The 19,189-nt window shown below is 34.6% G+C and overlaps 1 protein-coding gene across 2 annotated transcripts; it reads left to right on the top strand.

Annotated features, from left to right (window-relative positions):
• The first annotated feature begins 3,236 nt into the window (after nucleotides 1-3,236).
• Nucleotides 3,237-19,180, top strand: LOC134842943 (isoleucine--tRNA ligase-like). Of its 2 annotated transcripts, none has more exons than XM_063859474.1 (6): nucleotides 3,237-3,579; nucleotides 7,415-8,128; nucleotides 10,476-10,911; nucleotides 15,392-15,594; nucleotides 17,661-17,887; nucleotides 18,109-19,180. In XM_063859474.1, the coding sequence occupies exons 1-6, from the start codon at nucleotides 3,243-3,245 to the stop codon at nucleotides 19,048-19,050; spliced, it is 2,859 nt and encodes a 952-aa protein (XP_063715544.1). In that variant the 5' UTR covers nucleotides 3,237-3,242; the 3' UTR covers nucleotides 19,051-19,180. The 2 variants fall into 2 exon arrangements, with proteins under 2 accessions (XP_063715544.1, XP_063715546.1); XM_063859476.1 differs by lacking the exon at nucleotides 3,237-3,579 and adding an exon at nucleotides 7,175-7,212.
• The last annotated feature ends 9 nt before the right edge of the window (nucleotides 19,181-19,189 follow it).

Below are 19,189 nucleotides of genomic sequence, written 5' to 3'. Positions count from 1 at the left end.
GGATCTATATTAACTTTGTGTTAGTAATGAGTAGTTGAATTTGTTATAAACGTTTCATCACGCTTACGGAAAGACTCAACTCAAATTTAAGTTTTGCTCTCTAACATACCTGTTTTCCAGGTCCTTTTTGCTACATTTTCTTTCCAAATTTACCGAAGTGTTGCATCGACCGCGAGCAAATGATCTCAGCTACCATTGCTCTATGAAACTATCAGTATTTGGTTGAAGGACTTAGCGGGCTATCCCGGGTCTAACAATGCCCATCTGCAGTTAGGTGGATTGAACATGGCAAAAAAGGAACAAAAAATAAGTAAAAAAAGTTCTTCATCGGATCTGAAATGTTGCCAGCGAGTAATTTAATGTTCAAAGGGATAATTTTGTTAAGCTCGGCTGTTGTAAAAAAAATCACCAAATTGGGAAATCTTATTGCAAGTGGGAAAAACGAGTTGTTTTGCACCCGGAATAACTTGGTAAATGATTTAAACCGAATTTTTATACTTGCAGAGCGGGTCTATGAGATAATTTGCTCTCAGTCCATCTGAGTTATTGTTCAAACTCCTGGAAATAATCCCAAAGGATTCTAGAAAAGTAATTTTTAGAGAATTAAAGCTTCGTTTGCGTTTTTTTTGTCCAATAGCGTAATTTAGGCTTAATTGAGTGTTAATGTACCAAGTGAATTTTCCCTTATTTAGGTCGCGTGTGCTTAAAATTTTTGCACATTCTAAGTTTTTTGTTCCAGCGCTTGGACTTTTGATTTGACTTTCGAAAGAAAATACGCTCTTAAGTCTCAAAATTGCGAATGGCGAGAAAAATTGTGAATGACCTTTTTTTAAAAAAAAAGAAGGAGAGGTAGAGAAGGAGACCAGTAGCAAAATAAGAGGGTTCGAATCGGGGTAGGGCTGGGTGATGAACTTTTTGGTATACTAGTTAAAATGCGTCCGCTCCATAAATTGAGTATTTTAGTTGGCAATTTTCTTTTTTTTTTCAAATTGACTGGTACTGCTTATGCGTCACTTAGCAATTATTTAGACTCATAATTGGCGTAGGTTACTTATGAAATTTTGTAGACTCAAAGTTTTACTCATTCAGTTTTTCTCAGTATCGTTATCGGTCATATTTTTGCTTGTGTATGCGAAGTGCAAATTCGCCTCTGTGTAGAAAATGCTGCAATCAGACTGTTTTTGTTGCTCAGCAAAATATAAACGCAGGGGTCTTAAAAACCGCCTATTTTGGTAGAAATCAGGTAGACATATCTTAGTGCAAACGTTGCTATAGATGCGAAGAGTGTTTACTTTTTCAAGAATCCTGAGAGAAAAAAATGTCTCCTAATTTTTCGATTGTCATACAGACACGAAAGAAAATAACGGACTGTCGATGAAATTTTTTCAAGTGCGGCCCGCGAAGGCAGTGAAAGCTGTGTTATGTCGACTGTCTTGATGCTAGTAGCTGATTTTAATTACAAAATAACAGGATTGAATTGACTTCTATTTGCTGATTAACTATGCCCAACATGAAAAAGAATTTTTTTTGAGTGATGTGTTTTACTGCGAAGCAATACAGTTGCCGGTGTTAAAAATCTTCTGCTTTGGATCTCGTTAGGTTACAAAAACGCAATACGAGTGTTTTTGGGCAGTTTGTTGATCAAGTCTTCAAATGTTCTTTTGAAAACCCGATCTTCTGAAAAAGTTTTTTTACAAACACCAGTCTACACGCGAAAGAGTGGTTTTTTCTTAATTTTGTCAATCACAATCAAATCAGGTACCAGAAATAAACCTCAGATAGGGTCGAGCAAAGAGGGATGAAAAGTTTTCAGTCGTGATCTTATTATTTGACTGAGTTTTTTTCGGAGCTCAACTAGGCAAATAATTTAAACATAAACACTTAAAGAAATCACAATAAGGAAATCACCGTCAAAAAGAAATGAGGAAATTTATTTTAACGACACTAGTTTCAACTAGAGGCACGCAAAAAGTGACTAGAGGCACGCCTGAATGTCATGCAAATTAGTTGTAAAAGCAGAGTTTGAATTCCACGAAGTTGAAACAGCTTATATATACCATTAGTGAAAGTTATTTTTTGGTTATTTGAGCATTTGGAACACCACCATTGTACAATTTTGTGTTGTCTATTGTATTAGTTTCAAACTTGGACAGATTTTTGGGTTAAGCTGTTTGAAAAAGCAACTCACCAAACAGGAAGTTGTTGATCTCACCTTCGGGTTCGGACGGGTTCATCCTTTCTGCTAATACTTATTCGGTATGACCGATAACGTTTTCTCTGATGCTAAGATGATTATGACTTATCTGAAATAATCAAGACAAAGATACTAACCATACTTGTAAATAGATTTATGTGATTGTAATTAGCAATGACTTAATATAAAGATGGTTCCTAGAAATGAGCAGAAATAGTGTGCCGTATGAATATGATAGCAACCAGGAGGAATAGTCTGGGTTTTCAATTCTGACACAATTTATCAATAACTTTGTTTGAGACTAGATAATTAGATCAGAGTGCTAGGGTAGTCTTATATTGATAATGATGATATACGCTAGGATGAAGAAAAGAAGCAAATGCTTGAAGTGAAGTTTATCGATTCTGAGACAATAAGTCGGTTTGTGATGTGCAATTCCCCCCGCCCCCTCAGGGATTCGACCCCTGCCGACCCAAAGGGTCACCCTTTGTACTATTTTGAAATATCCATTTTTGGCTGACTAACTCTAAAACTTTTCTAAAGGCGCATTAGGCGCCAAAATATACTCATTTTGAGGGCGGAGGGCGCGCCAAAAACGCAAATTTTTTGGTCAAAATTTTCCATAAATTCCTAAAAACGTCTATTTTGGCCTGTTTTTTTTTTCAAAAATTTGCCTGCAGGGCGCAGAAAATTTGGCCAAAACAGGGTCTTTGTAGTGCATTGGGGAGCTCGGAAAATTAGTCTGGACGACCTAAAAAATGGTCGACAAAATGTTCAAAACTTTTGAAAATCCCCCCCGAAAAATCCTAGATCCGAAGAAAAAAAATTCCTATGACGCAGAAAAGTTTGCCTAATGGGTCGTCTTGGTGTTACAGAGACTTTTGAAAACTCCGGTCCCCTCACTGGATATGAAGAAATGCTGCGAAAAATTTGGTGGGTATTTCAGTTATTTCACGCGGTTTCTTTGAAAATTGGCATCCGAAGGATAAGCATTAAATCATTTGCCCACTCATCAGTTAATTATGCTTTGATTTTCAGATGTAATTAAATGCTCCGTTTGGCATCCGTTATTAACACTTACAGAAAATCTGCCAGATTTCTACAGTGTAATTATTGCAGATGTCATGTGCAAAAGTTTCTAGCATCTTCGTGGTCAGATACATGCAATCTACCGAAAGCTAGTATCCCTACTCGGCACAAGGCAGCGAACGATCTGGATATACAAAACGATCCCCTATTTTACTCGGAAAAACACCCGAAGAGCTCGGAAGAGGCTGAAATAGTGCTGCACGATGGACCTCCGTATGCAAATGGAGATCTGCACATGGGTCACGCCGTGAACAAAGTTTTGAAGGATTTCATCGTACGCTATCATCGCATCAATGGTATGAATGAAAGAGTAATTGAGTGGTGCGTAAGTTATGATTGTATTTATTTGTGGAGACTGAAAAATTTCGAAACCCACAACTCGCGCGTGTATGGCAGTTGACTTAGATGCGCCAGACCTGCTGTCGATACACGTAAAGCGCATTGATGTTTCAAAGATTTTTTCTATTTTGTTAAGTTTTTCCTTGGCGTGTTATTTTTTTGTTTGCGAAGTGGAGCTTCGCCTCTGTGTAGAGTTGTTAGATACTGTATACTAGAAGGCTCCGATCACAGTCCTGAATTTTTTGAATATCGGGGGAGAGTAGCCGCAGAATTGGAACTAGCATTCAAAATAAGGTTGAAATTCATTAAAAAATCAGGAGCACGCTATCGCAAGTGTGATTTGGTTTTCCTCTAATTAAAATGTGCTATGGAATAAATGGTGTGAAGCTTTGAAGCATGATTATTTTGGAATTGATCAATTGATCAAAAACATCATGAACACTAAAATTGAATTACTTGGCTCAAAAATGACCTGTATTTTTGTACACAACTTTAATTGATATTTAGAATTCAACTTCACAATTTATTTTAGAAGAAAATGATGGCGAATGAAACCATCCAAAATAATGAAATTTTTGCCCTATATCAATCACATTGGTTGGAAAAATAAAAAAAATTATCACATAATTTTCTAGAAAAACATCTTTGATGTGGAAAATACAAGGCCAGAAAAATCATTGACATGGTGAATTGCATACAAAAGGACCCAGTAGTTTAAAACGTGGGCATGCATAATGCGGGTAAATTAGTAGAGCTTATCTAGAAGAAACAAAGAGAAAATCAGCTAGATGTATTTTGCCAGTTGTTACTTTTCACGAACAAAAAGCAGTTAACTCCAGTAATATAAAGGGCATTAAAACTTATAAAAGCTAATGATTTAACAGAATGAAAGCAAATGCATTAATAACGTCACAGACATTCTCATTGCCCGAACAGTTTGAAGTGACCGTAGTATGTTGATTCGAGGAGTATTTGAAGTTGAAGTCAAATTAATTTTTTTTAGTCTGAATGACTGTGTTTTTCAAAATGATCAGAAGGTAAATACATGTTTTTGAAGAGATAATACGGCATTAAATTGTGGAACCATCTAATGTAATTGGTGATTTGCTTCTGTAGTAAAGCTGAGAATGTATAAGACCCTTAAGCTGAAAATGAAAAGCACTATGCCATGTGGCTCGAGAAATTGGGCCGTGATATATAGTTTGTGGTCATTTTTTTTTCCAAGAGAAAGTCTTGTTCGTTCAAGTTCAAATTTCATTTTTTGCAGTTAGTTGTACAGCAACTGACTACAACGCTTATTTGGACTAATCAGACAAAAAGAATGAACCTAACGATTTAAAACGCATTATTATTATTATGATTATTATTATTATTATTTTATTATCGTAAAATTATAAAAGGTCGTGGGTTCGAATCTGACCAGGACCAGTTTTTTCTAACGATAAATGTTCCGGTTCAAAAAAATCGGCCTATTATTTGTCTGCTTATCTTTTCTCTGTTTAGTTGCCTTATTAACACTCGTTTATTTTAGCTATTATCTGTTATCAGTGTTCACTGCAGTTGTTTTAAGCATTTAAAAAATCTGGCGGAATCGAAATTGCTTTTCACATTGGTTGTAATTTTACCAGCTCGATTTAAAATTTCACTGTTTTTTTAGCTTTTTTTTGTCTTTTTAATCGGTTTAACAAATGTCGGCCTAATTAATATCGACTTAGTGATCTTCTACTGCGTCGTTACGTCCGAAAAAAAATTGACTGACATTTTTATAAGTTGACTTGACTTTTTTGACTTGGACTTTTTTCGGCGTCAAGGGTTTCTGCTCAGGTTTTTTCCGATTTTGTTACGGCTAAATATAAATCCAACCAAACATCCTCTAGGCGAATCTGGCGTAGAGGTAAAACAACTGCTTGAGATGGTAAAGATTTGCGGTTCGAATCCGGCTGGGCCCTTTTCTGCAAACTAGAGTTTTTGTGCTTTTTTGGACTATAGTCCATCTGTTTTTTTTGTCGGCTTAGTTCCCGTAGCTCAATGGTTTAGTTTTTTTTCAGGTTGCTGTAAACCCAATGCTTGAGACGACAAAGCACGGGAGTTCGATTCCATTTGTGACCGGTTTTTCTTGCAAAATTTTGGCTAGTTTAGATTTTTACCTGACTGCTTATTTTCGTCTGTTTATTTCCACAGATAGGACTTTTTTGAAAACTTGGTTTCTGTATGGCATTCCCACAGCTCTGTGTAGAGTTTCCAATGGTGCAAGCAATTTTGTTCCAGGTATTTTGGACTTTGTTAGATTTTTATTGACAAAAGCGACTTTTTGATTTTTTCCGTTTTATTTTCATAGTCATTCAATTTTGTATCGCAAGTGGTTTGAAGCACAGCTTCGCCTCTGTGTTATTGTTATGATTATGAAGATTTAAGAACTTATATATACATACACTAGCTGAAGGCATCATTCTCAGTATTAGCACTGTGACGCCAGCCGCAGCTAAATTTCACTTCGTAAACTGCGTGAAAAAATGACCATGCTTTACACAGAAGTCAGTCTAGCTTTCAATCCAACGGGGTTGAAGAAGTTTAAACTAAGAGGCATGATTTTGACTAATCGTTGAGTAAGATGCCCAAAATTGTTGAAATATTTTAGAGCTAGAATAGCTTTCTAAGAATCTCTTGAATTATCGCAATTTGATTCGATCTATGAAATTTCTTGAAATATTTGAAGCTTCATCGCTTAAATGGCTTCAATAGAAAAAATTGAACTTTTTGTTATCTTATTTGCTACATGAATTAATTTATATCTCAAAGTTTCATATCTGGAGTAGCTTACTTAGAACATTTTTATCTTTGCGCCCTCCGATTTGATTCATGAATTAACTTGAATTGTTTTAAAGTTTCATGGATTGAGAAGCTTGATCTGAACAACTAATTTTTCGCGAGCTGATTAATCATTTGGAGACGGGCTTGCTAGTACTAATATAGGAACAAAATGGTCTCATTTTTTTTTGCTATTCACACTAATTTACCGCTACTATAGTGGACGAGAAAGAGTTTACAGTTATTTTTACTGAAATTAATGCATTGCTCAACTTTTGTAGCTTTTTGAATGCGCTTTTTGGGGAAACGCAATAAAATGGTAAAGTTTAAAAAAAATTAAAAGAAATGTGAAATTTTCCTTACTCTATTGCAATGATAACTGTTGTTGAAACAGTACGTCATACTTGCTCATCAGCGAATTATTGTTGTCAAGTTCTATTGAAAGACAGACTTTCTACCTATTTGGATAGTTTTTTGGTATTTTTCTAATCAAGTATAAAAAAAAACGAAGTGATTTTCTTTTATAGGTCGTTTTAGCTTTGATTTGATTAGTTTTCGGTTGGCTTTTGATTGATTGTCGAATACGCTTAAATTCTATTTTTTCGTTCAGATGTTTATCACACAACGCAGAAAACGCTACTCTTATTTGAAAAAACTTTTTGTATTTTTTAAATGGTCGGAACATTCTGTGCTACTTGATCAGTAGCCGGCTATCATTGTTCATTTTTTGCTTTCAGTATAAATTATTTTGCGCCTTGTTTTATAGTGGGAAACAGCAAGCAGTTACTATTGTTATTTTTGTGTTCATTGTATTTCGAAAATGAAACGCCAATTTATATCCAGCTTTTGAGTGACCACAATTGTGATAATCTTAAATCTAAATCACAATTCTGATAACGAAATCAAAAATATCCTTTTATTTGTATCATTTTTGGCCATTTTTCTGCATAAATGTTCTGCTCCACTCAATTTCTCAATTATTAGGAAGCAGAGCGACTCTCAGTTTTATTCCTGGGTGGGACTGTCATGGTATGCCAATCGAACACAAAGTACTCAAAGTTCTAAAGAACAATAGCCGTTCTACAACTGTCAAAGCTACGACAATAAATGACCCAGTTTATGTCAGAAAAGAGTGTCGAAAGTTAGCCGAGAATTGTATTGATAAGCAAATGGAAGGCTTCAAACGTTGGGGAGTTTCGGCTAATTGGGACAGTCCTTACCTGACTTATGACACGAAGTTTGTAGTCGAAGAACTAAAAATTATTTACAAATTTTTCGAAGCAGGATTGCTTTTCCGTGGTAAATTGCCTGTTCATTACTCGCCGTCAAGCGCTTCGGTTTTAGCCGATTCAGAGATTGAATATAGAGATTTGGACTGCACCGCAGTTTATATTGGACTGCTTCTGACGAAATTACCCAAAAGCTGGAAAACCTTGATGCTCGCTGAAAATTCGAAAATCAATGTAGTAGTTTGGACCACGCAAGCATGGACTGTACCTGCGAACGCGGCTATTGCTTTCAACCCAGGGTTGAAATACGTTTTGGTTTCTGAAGAAAACACCGAGGAAATATTTTTGATTGAAAAGTCTGCCAAAGAGCACCTGGAGCAAAAGCTGAAACGACGTTTGAACGTTTTTAGAGACGTGCAAAGTAATGAATTAGAAGAAGTTGCCTATCAACTAGACTTCGACGGAAAAGGTTTGTGTAAAAATCTAATTTTATACTTTTTTGATCATTTTCATCTTTTTAAGTGATAAATGAACGAATTGAATATGACTTATTTAGGAAGACGTGTTTTCTCGTTTTATCCTAAACTCGATTCGTTCTCAAATTAATATTTTTTCGGCGTTATTATTTTTATTAAGAGTATGAACATAGTTCAGACTCTTATATGGGTCACGATTAATTTTTTCAGGAAAAGCCTTCAAACTTGTTCAGGCTCAAATTTAGTTTTCGCGGTTTTACTTTTGATTTCTTTAAAAGGAAAACACTTCCTTATTGAAAGGAAAGCAAGCTCCTCTATTGAACAGCAAAAGTTTAAAAGTCACGCAAAACGTAATCGACTTCCAGTTTTTTTTTCAGATTTCCCAGCGAAATGAAAAATTAAAATTAACCTATTGATCATGTTTTCTCAAATTGGCTTAGTTTTATCAAAAAAGCGTCAATCATGAATTGTTCTAGAATTTCAAAGATCTTTGAGGTCATCTATTTTGTTCCGATCATTGAAAATGGGGAGGAACTTTGTATTCGTGCGTTTTAGTTTTTTCTTCCACGCAAAATCAGGTCCACAAATGATGATTATACTTAATTGAGTGATATATCGTATTAAAACCCTTGCAGTCGTGATTCGAACCTCATCAAAAATCCAAGTGTCGAAAAAAATAGGTTCGAAATATTTGATTTTTCGTCTTATTTCGAGCGAATAAAGCAAGCGAGCAGTCTTGTTATTGCTTAAAAGCTTACAATAGCTTAATTTTAAACGTTAAAACTTAGTTTAACTTGGGTAACGTTAATTTACTTTGAGTATTTTAGTGCCTTTTCGAAATCAAAATTTTCAAAAAAACAGAAAAATTTTCGAACATTTTTTGATTTTTTTTTTCGTTTTTCTTATTTTTTCTACAAAAATTGTTTTTCAGTTTGCTTATTTTAGTATTGCTGTCCAATATACCTAAACCCCAGCTTTTTGTTCAGCTCTTTTTATCGCACGACGCCGAAAAAAAAACGACCCTAATTTGAAAAAACTTGTTGTATTTTTTAAGACTACGGTCGGAACATTCTGTGCTACTTGCACAGTTACCGGCTAGCCTTGTTTTTCTTTGAAATTTGAAAATTCAGATTTTTTTCAAAAAAAATAAGCAAGTATTTTTTGTTTCTTTGCGTTCATTGACTCTTTTCCAAATGTCTGTTCGCTATGTTTTGTTTTTAGGGGCTATCAGAGTTCATTTGCTAAATGGAACGCATATTACGCTCTCCAATAACAGAAGGGCAAATGGCGCGATAAAAAATAATGATGGCCTTTAGTTTCGTTTTTAATTATAAGCATTTCCAGCGAAATAATACCTTTTGATCCGTCTGTTTGTTCAAATTGAATTAGTTTTATGATAAGTCGTATAGTTTTTCTTCAAAACTCGAAAGCTGAGATCTTACAAAAATTCAATCTTTATTCGATTTCCTTGAGATCACAGGCGCTTTTCCAGTTGAATAGTGGCCATATTTTTTTGACAGAGCAAGCTCCCTCCAGGAAAAGTTTTACAAGGCTTTTTTTAAACCAAGAAATAAGAGCAGAAATAAGAGCAAACTATTGAAGCATTTGAGCGCGCAAAATGGGCCCGTCTTCTATTTAAGTTAATTTATTAACTTAATTATTTTTCGTTCACTGCAATCTTGCGAAGAAAATTTTGTGCATATTTTTTTCCACTCAATTGAACAGAGTATATTTGAACTTTTGACAATTTTGGAAGCCGTTTAGAAGTTCTTCTTACCAGTTTGATTGGGAGAGTCAGATGAAAGCACGGGAAGAAAACATTGAATTGCTATTCCCAGAGCTCAGTTATTCTCTATCATGGATAACAGATAGAGGCTCTTGAAGCAATTCGAAATTTTTATGTGAATTAGGTTTGAAACCTGTAATGAAAACTTGGGCTGGAAATTTGGGGGGCGAGGCCAGACTTGAGAATACTAATCAGGGATTTGCTCCTGAACAGCTTGTCAGAATGATTAATAACGGTTTATTGAATTTAACCTTGCTTACTTGAAAGTGAAAAAGACGTGCTTCTGTATTCAGTATTCAGTAAATTTTAATTAGGCGGACATTTTAATGGTATATCTGCTTGTGTAATAATATGAGACGCATTAAGAACGAAATAAAGGGCTTGCTTTTTGATCTTAACCGGTCACAATATTTTAACTAATAAGGGTATTATGTGTTACTGAAATAGATTAGACATCAAAAGGCGTATGCAAGTACCTGTTTTTGTCTAGATTAGAGAAATATTTTCGATGTTACTTTTTTAGAAGCTGAAGCTATATGGATGATGCTTTTTAGGCGAGAAGAAATTGTTTGCAGCCGATTTCGTAACGTCAGAAACTGGTACTGGATTTGTTCATATCGCACCGTCGCACGGAAGCGAAGATTTCAACCTAGCCCGGGAAAATGACATTTCTTTTCAGTCGGCAGTCGACGGCTCGGGAAAATTTAACTGTCCTGAAATATCTGAGCTGCACGGACAACTTGCCATGGGATCGGGCAACGAAGCGTGTATTAAAAAATTAGAAAATATGGGTCTGATTTTACATAAAGATAGAATAACCCATTCGTATCCTTGTGATTGGAGAACGAAAGAACCGGTTATGACTTTATTGAGCCAACAGTGGTTCATCGATGTGTCAAAAATAATTCCAGATGCAGTTGAAAGTCTGCAAAATGTGAATTTTGTTCCTGCAAATAGCAAAACTTCTTTTGTGAAGATGCTAATTGAAAGGTAAGCTTATTTATGAATCATCGATCTGTTTTTCTGTAATGACTGTTTTTTAATTCCATTTTTCCACCGGGAATGATTGACTTTTTTATTGAATTTTTTTTGTTCTAGGTATTCCAAAACTACAAAGTAAATAATTAGCAAAGGAAAGCGATTGCTTTGCAATTAGCGCAGAATGATTCAACCTCAGTTATCTTCGCTTAAAAAGTTTGAGAAAAAAAAACGAATTAAAATCTCATTTATTTTTATTTTATTTTCTTTTTTCAAAATAAAATGATTGCCCTACAGGTCATAAAACGCTTTTAAAACGCAAGGAGAACTTTCTGCTGTGCAAGATGCACAGAATGTTCCGACTAAAAGGATTTTGCATAAAGAAAATCTTGTAACGTTAAAATCCAATAAAATTAAATTGGGAATTCAGACTTAAATCAAAATTGGTCTAAGTTGGTCTGAAAACTGAAAGTATTCGGATCAGTTTTTCCTGATGCTGAGACAACTTTTTGATTGTTTGTTGGAATCCGAATCACGGCAATAGGGTTTCAATTTCACTAATTTACCTGAATTAGGACTGGAAAAAACCAGCCTACGCCTTAGCTTTGTCCCTTTTTGTGAACGATTGGATTAAAAAAATGAAATATTTATGTTGTCAAAAGATAGGAAATGCAAATAGCCCGTCCTTTAAAAGGAGACTAAATGTCGGCTCTTGAATAAATTTGCGACTAAATGTCACAAATTTCTGAGGACTTTCTCAACAGTGGGACAAACATTTGGAATTTATTAAGAGTCGATGAACGTAGTTCAGACTCTTGTGTCGCGATGATTTTTGATTTCGTTTTTTTTTTCAGGTTAAGTCTTAAAATTTATTCAGGCTCAATTTTTTTATATCGGAGTTTCACTTTCTGATTCTTTTCAGTTCAATTTTAGTTTAAAAGAAGGCAAACTCCACTATCGAACAGCAAAATTGTTAATATCACGATAAACAAGATCGACTTTCGAAAGTGGAGTTTTCTTTTCAGATTACCCAGCGAAATAAAAAAAATTTCCCGTTTTTGATCCAGTTTTTTCACTTGCGAGAGCAAGTGAATTTAATCGGGAACCAGACTGTTTTCCCATAAACAACTATTTTTACCCATTCTGCTGATCCTTTTACACATTCTCTGCATATCTTTCTTATACATCCTAATGGCTCATATAAGATAGTACTCAATTTTTAAATATAGTTATTGAAAAAATGTTGATATTATTTTGATTTGTGCTTTTCGTCCTAATTTTTGTCTCCTGATTTTCCGTATTTTTCCAAATGCAGTTAATGAGATCTGATACGCTTTTCTAGCAGATTTCTTCCAAAGCTTGGGGTTTTTTTTTGTTTCTGATTCAATCAGTTTTTACGATAATTGAAGTTCGCTGTTCTGTATTTTGTAAATTTACCTACTCTGATCTTAGATATTTTTAAAATTATCGGTTAAATGGGTTCGGCGTATTGCGAAACCTTTGATGCGTAGTTTCCAGAGCTTTTTAGATGTTTTTGACAGTGTCATTTTAGGGTATCCACCTTTTTGCAACCTAGATCGCAGATAAAGGTGCTCATTATTTGGTGGGACCTTTGTATTGTAATCTGGTTGACTTTTGCTCCATAACATTGTGTTTTTGTATCTTGATTATTGGTGGCTAATTCCGGTTTGATAAAAAACAGATAATTCGAAAATATATGGGATTTGATTTTTTATTTTTTTGAGACGCTTATTGAGTTTTTTGCACTTTTCGTAGATGTCTTGATTTTTCTCGATCTACTTAGCTGATTTGCAAAATTGTTAAAAACAGAGATATTGTTTTTTTTGTGTGCCTTGATATTCGACTTGTTGTTTTTTTACTTCACCGGGCGTTCTACGACCATCGAAAATGTCAGTGGGAGGGAATTTTTGACCTTTTTTTGGTTTATTTTCATCTTTTCAGGAAGTTCCATGACAAATGTGAGATTAAGATTTCAATCAAAAGAGTGTGTTCTAGGGATTTCCCCTGCATAAGTTTTGCTTGAAAAAAGTTGTGGCCTGCTTTGGTCGAAACCAGTTTTGGTCTTAGAATAGCCTAAAATTCGACGTTTCAACCGTTGTTTTGTAATCTTTTTCTTTTTCTAGAAAACTCCGTTTATTCTGAGTAAATGAGTATAATCTAAAGAGAAGATTGTGGATTTTTGCTGCACATATGTTGTCGCCTCAGTTTTTTAATGACAAGTAAGTGCCTTGAAAATGTACAATTTTTGAAATTGTGCTCGTTTTGTGTTGACTTTTTGGTCCACCCAATTTGTTTCGCATTATTTTGTAGCTCGGTCATTGATTTTCATTGTTTGTTAAGGTTGTTTATGAACATCATTCGAGACAAGGTATGAATATTGTGAAGCTACAGTGTTTTTGACTTTTTTAAGTAATTGTTTCAGATCGTGATGAAATGTTTTAATTGTATTGCAAGTGTTTTGAAACTCGCTTCGCCTCTTTGTATCAAATTGGGTTAGTTTTATCAATTTTTTGGAGATACATGAAAATGTGCAAAAGTTCGCCCAGCGCTATAGTTCTGTCTCACTCGCTTCAAAAGAAGTGTTCGAAAATTTTGACAAAATCGATTTTTGCTCACATTTTCAGTCGTTCATTTTTTCTCATATCAATTTTTCTTAGAGCATTTTTCTCATATCAATTCATCTGTTCTCTGGGAATTTTATATCAGGTTTTTTGGAATCTCAAGAACTACAGCTAATAATTACAAAAAAGTCGAACAGTATGTATGTATTCTCATACTAACACCCTGATTCGAGTTAAGCATATTGGCGTGTAAGACTTTTGTCTGATAAAGTTTAATCGTGTCAGAGTTATGCACTTATAACGTATAATCGTATGAAAAAGGGAGAGGTATAACAGAGAACCTGTATTTTGCCAAAGTTTATTGTTCATTATTAAATAAGAATGGCGGTTTCGGGTCCTAAATTTAAAGTGTCAGTGAACGTGGTGATGACACTTTTTGACGTTGTCTGGCATTTTAAGGAAATCAAGTTCAGTTCGCACGTTCAAGTCGAATTCACTTGCTAGAAGGAAGGAAAATTCCATTCTCCAAATAAGAAAGCGGGAATCCTGCGAAAAAAAACGTGAATGAATTTAGTTTTGTAAATGGACTTAAGTACTAAATTTTCCATCGGAATAAAAATTTGCCTATTGACCCAGTTTTCAGTATTTCGATTTTTATGGAAAAAGTATCAACCATAAAAGATTCTTGAAATATAAAATGCTTTAACGTGAGCTATTTTTTTCATCGAAGTTTGAAAGCTGAAAAATGTTTCCTCCAATTTTCTACTAGGTATATTTATTGCTTTCTTCCTTTCTTTGGGAATGTTCATTGCTTGCTTTCTTCTTTTCTACCTTAAAATTTTAGGTTTCATTTGAAATACTTTGAAATAGTTTTAATCGAAGAAGAAAAGTTCATAACAAGATTTAATAGAGTTTGCGTATAACCCATGTAATAGATGAAATGTAGTAGGGGAATTTTTTGTGTATTCGTCGTATAACGTATAAATTGATTAATATACTGTTCAATTTCTTTTTTTGTTGTTAGAAAAATTTATTGGAAAAGTGGTATCAGTTTTACACTTTTCCAATAAATTTTTCTAACAACAAAAAAAGAAATTGAACAGTATATTAATCAATTTATACGTTATACGACGAATACACAAAAAAAATTCCGCTACTACATTTCATCTATTACATGGGTTATACGCAAACTCTATTAAATTTTGTTTGGACTCCCATGTGTGTCTGCATAGTCCCCTGGAGTTTCTTTTTACTTGACCTCTCTGTCTACAGCCTTCGAACCAGCATTAACGGCCACTCACAAAATATTTTACGCAAAAAGTTATCGCCCTCCCAAAAGTCAAATTTTTGTTTTGACCGTTTTTTCAACTTTTTGAATCCTCTCGAAAACTACCCTGGCATAGCTGAGATTTTGGGTTCAATCCACAGAACGGGCTGTGGTTGGCTCATTTTCTTTATGCGACTACGACCAAATTTTTCCGACAACAAAAGTTATGGCCCTCAGAAAAATCAAAGTTTTGATTTTTTTTGACTGTTTCTTTTTTGAAAGTTTTTGACTTTTCTCGAAAACTACCCACCCAAATCTGAGGTTTTGGGTTCAATCGAAATTACAGGTTGCCAGAATCCCGAGTCCCTTATGCATAAGCGCCTACGCCCTTTTTTTCTTACAAAAAGCTATGATTCTTGGAAGTGTCAAGTGTTTGATTTGTTGACAGTTTTTGGACTTTTCTCGCTAACTATCCTGCCAAATCTGATCTAAGATTTAAAACAAAACAACAGGTTGTTTTGGCAGACCTTTTGCCAGTAAACTTTGAGAAAACTTTTTTGTGATCGTTAAAATTAATGGTCGAAAAATTGCTCAACTTGCGCAGCAACTAATTATTGTGTGATTCAAGTTTTAATTGTTTGAGGTCTCAATGGTGCATTTCAAGACAGAGAGATTGGGGCGTCCCGCTGCCAGTATTCTACGACGAAAACGACAATGTTGTCTTAAACAATGAGATCCTAAATCATTTGATAAGCGTATTTCAAGATAACGGCGTAGATTCATGGTGGAACTTTGATTCTGAACAGCTGCTTCCTGAAGTGTATCAAAAAAAGGGACTTCGAAAAGGTTAGTCGCAATACTGAATTAAGAGCTGCGTGAAAGCGAAAATCAGTCTAAAGTTTCTCAAATTTAGTTCAATTCATACGAAACTGGGATCTTCATTACATTCCTTTGGATTTCATGAGAACTTAAACGATTAATTGTTTCTCTAACATTGATAAAAGCCTTGTCTGACGTAACTACGTTTAAAAGAAGTGAATTGCTGAAATAACCTAAAATATCTCCAATATGAAAGTAAGCATTTTATTTGGTGAATTGTAGCTTATTGAAGATATCAGGTTCTAAATCCCAATTTATCAAATTTTTAACACATGCAAATGGCGCAAAAATTCGTGAACGATTTTTAGTTTCGAAAGTGGGGTTTATTTTTTTGTATTTCCAGCGGAATAAAAACTGTACATGTTGATCCTGTTTTCTCGATTTAAGATGATCTTCGTCACAAACTGCTAATGTAAAACAGCCAACCGAAGATTGGAAAAAAGTAAGAACGCAAATAAACATAAAAAACACTGACTTTGTTGAAAAAAATCTAACTTTCGAATTTCAACAAAAAAAATAGATGCACTTTAAATTTTTTAAATTTGTAGAACGTTTTATGATTGACGCTTTTTTGAGAACATAAACCCAAATCAAGAAAACAGGATCAACTTGTACAGTTTTTATTCCGCTGGGAAATCTGAAAATTAATCTCCATTTTCGAAATTAGAAGTCGATCATAAAAAAATCATCACGACCTATTCAAGAGTATTCACTGAGTTCATTGACTCTTCACAATGCTCCACTTATTGCATTAACTCCATTTTTATTGATGCAGAATTCCGTCAATTAAATTGAACATAGCCAATTGACTGTGGGAAAAGAGTAATGAACGCAGGTAAACAAAAAAAACACTGACTTTCTTGAAAAAATCTCAACTTTCGAAACTCAAAGAAAAAAATTGATGACCTTAAAGCTCTTTGAATTTCTACAACGATTTTTGATTGGTGCTTTTTTGATAGCATGAACCCAACCAGAAAAAACTGGATCAATAGGTAAAGTTTTTATTTACAAACTTTGAAGAAAAAAAATTGATTTCAGGGAAATGTCTTCAAAATTTTCAGCTCAGCGCACCTATGGCTTTGAGATGCTGTTAAAATGGTTTTAACAGCATCTCAAAGCCATAGGTGCGCTGAGCTGAAAATTTTGGAGACATTTTCCTGAAATTAAATTTTTTTTCTTCAAAGTTCGCAATTTTGAAATTTGAGATAATCAACGGGCGATATAATTTGCTCTATCAACGCGTAAACGGCTAATCCTATTTCAACTTTTACCCAATCAAAACTGCTTGATAGATACTAAAGAGAAGTCATATCACTCAGGGCTTTAACCTGATATGATTAGACTTGCTACAGTAAATGCATATAATCCGGCGCTAAATTACCATCAATGCTGTAGATATTTATACAGACTTGTGTACTTTTTATATCATCTGAAAGATATTGATATATTAAGGCCGAAATAACAGAGGTTTTACCTGTGGTCATTTTTTTGTAAATTTGCTATGGTTTGGTCATTGTCAATTTACGCTATTTTGATCCATGCGCGCTATTTATCAGTTTTCTAAGCTACGCTAGTGGTCTTACTGATGCGTAACTAGATCAGAAGCATCACTTTGTACTCTGTATATCGTTTGGTGGAGGCTTTGAAAAAATCTGATTTGTTTTTTTTTTTTCATTAGTGAAGTTTTTGATTGGTAACCTGGTTTAAGTTTCCCGTTACATTTGTCTTGGGTTTGCGAAGTGCAATTGTGCGGAGTGAGTAAAATTTGTTTCCTTGCATTTTTTTGAATTTGTCAGTGAAAGTCGTAAGTTTTTTATAAGATTTTTAGACCTTGTTCACTCCAATTAATTCTGACAAACGTTTGTTAAAGTAGATATTTTAGACTATCTGTTTTCTGTTTGCTAAATGCTCTTGTTGTTTTTTTCAAAACGTTTTTGGTCGCCGGAGTTTATTGCGGATAGAATGCATTCAGCCACAGTAAAAAGCAAAAATAATTAGGGCTCTGTAAATTTTGATACTCGATTTTTTTGCAGGGTCTGATATTTTGGATGTGTGGTTTGACTCTGGATCTAGCTGGCAAACAGTTTTGGGTAGCGATGAGACTGTGGCAAATCCAAAGAAAGTGTTCTATGTCGAAGGTCGAGACCAGTATCGTGGCTGGTTTCAGAGCTCGCTTCTCACTTGCTTCGCCATTAAACGACAGGCTCCTTTCACACATTTGTACGCTCATGGATTTGTGCTAGATCAAAGTCAGAACAAGGTAGTCCTAGCTGATTTATCTATTCGCTTTTTCTGTAATTAGTTCTCTGACAACAATTCTCAGATTGCCAGAAAAAATACACACTTCTGCAAATTGCTTATTTGAAAAACTTCTGATTGAAAAAAGTCTATGAAAGTTTATCGAAGTTTCTTTGCTGAGTCTTCTGAATGGTTTGACAATCTTTACTTGTTCTAATTCTTAAATCGGTTTCTGTCTTTCAGATGTCAAAGAGTGTAGGAAATGTGGTTGATCCTAAAGCAGTCGTAGCTAAATACGGAGCTGACACTCTTAGATTATGGGTAGCTCTTGCAGACACGACTGACGACATAGCGTACAGCGAGCGCATTATGGAAAAAACCGCAACAGCTTACCAAAAATTCAGACTAATTTTACGTGTCTTAAGTGGAAACTTGTACGATTTCAACTCTGAAAATTCTTTATCTTGGCACAAAATGAAACCAATCGACCAATACATAATTGTAAAATGTAATGATAATGTGAAGAAGTATCACGAAGAAATGAACCAACTATCGTTTCACACTGCTGTTCACGGATTACTCAATTTTGCTCACGATGACGTATCGACGTTCTATCTTTCATCTATCAAAGACAGATTGTATTGTGATCACGCCAGTTCTCAAACTAGGCGAAGTGCGCAATCGGCTTTGCTGCATGTTTTTAAGAAGCTGCATAGCAGTTTGGAACCTTTTGTGCCCTATCTTTGCCATGAAATTTGCCAAGGGTTTCTTTTTAGTGAAGATGATTTATATAGCGATAATTCGCGCGATTTCAAATCAGATTATCTGGAAATTTTTGAGCTTTTGAAAAGTGTAAGAAGTGAAGTATTGACCGAAGTAGGAAATGATCTCAAGGTGCTAGAAAAATGCGACATTTGTTTTTATTATCTTAACACTAATGTGCTTAGTCCCTTGTTATCAGAAGCATGCGTGCGTGAAATCATTGGCTGTAGAACAGCTAAGTTTAGAACTGGTGCTCATTTTCAGCCATCCAATATTGTTGAAGTTTCGGAGATTTGTGCGAATAGTTTAAAAATAGGTTATGATGTCAATGAAACTTTTGAAAAATGTCCTCGGTGCAGATTATTTTTGTCTGATGCAATCGATCAGTTGTGTAGGCGTTGCAGCGAAGTTGTACATAAATAAATATAAATATCAAATTGACGACAGGTTTCATTTAAAAGTTTGCCGTCAGTTTTGAGAGTTTACTTGCCGTTGAGTTACAGAATATGGTCAACAGTGTTCGTTCCCTAACTTGTAAGAAAAATTAACACCACCAGTTTTA

The sequence above is a fragment of the Symsagittifera roscoffensis genome, chromosome 3 (genome assembly GCF_963678635.1).
Source record: "Symsagittifera roscoffensis chromosome 3, txSymRosc1.1, whole genome shotgun sequence".
NCBI lineage: Eukaryota > Metazoa > Xenacoelomorpha > Acoela > Convolutidae > Symsagittifera > Symsagittifera roscoffensis.
Note: the sequence above shows the minus strand (reverse complement) of the source record. Positions and strands in the feature narration are given on the sequence as shown.

What these genes read in the sequence shown, in the direction of transcription:
- LOC134842943 (XM_063859474.1), top strand. Translation starts at nt 3,243, where the DNA reads ATGCTCCGTTTGGCATCCGTTATTAACACTTACAGAAAATCTGCCAGA. An exon ending in GTGAAGATGCTAATTGAAAG is followed by an intron (nt 10,912 to 15,391) that starts GTAAGCTTATTT and finishes TAATTGTTTGAG; the next exon opens with GTCTCAATGGTGCATTTCAA. An exon ending in AAAAAAGGGACTTCGAAAAG is followed by an intron (nt 15,595 to 17,660) that starts GTTAGTCGCAAT and finishes ATTTTTTTGCAG; the next exon opens with GGTCTGATATTTTGGATGTG.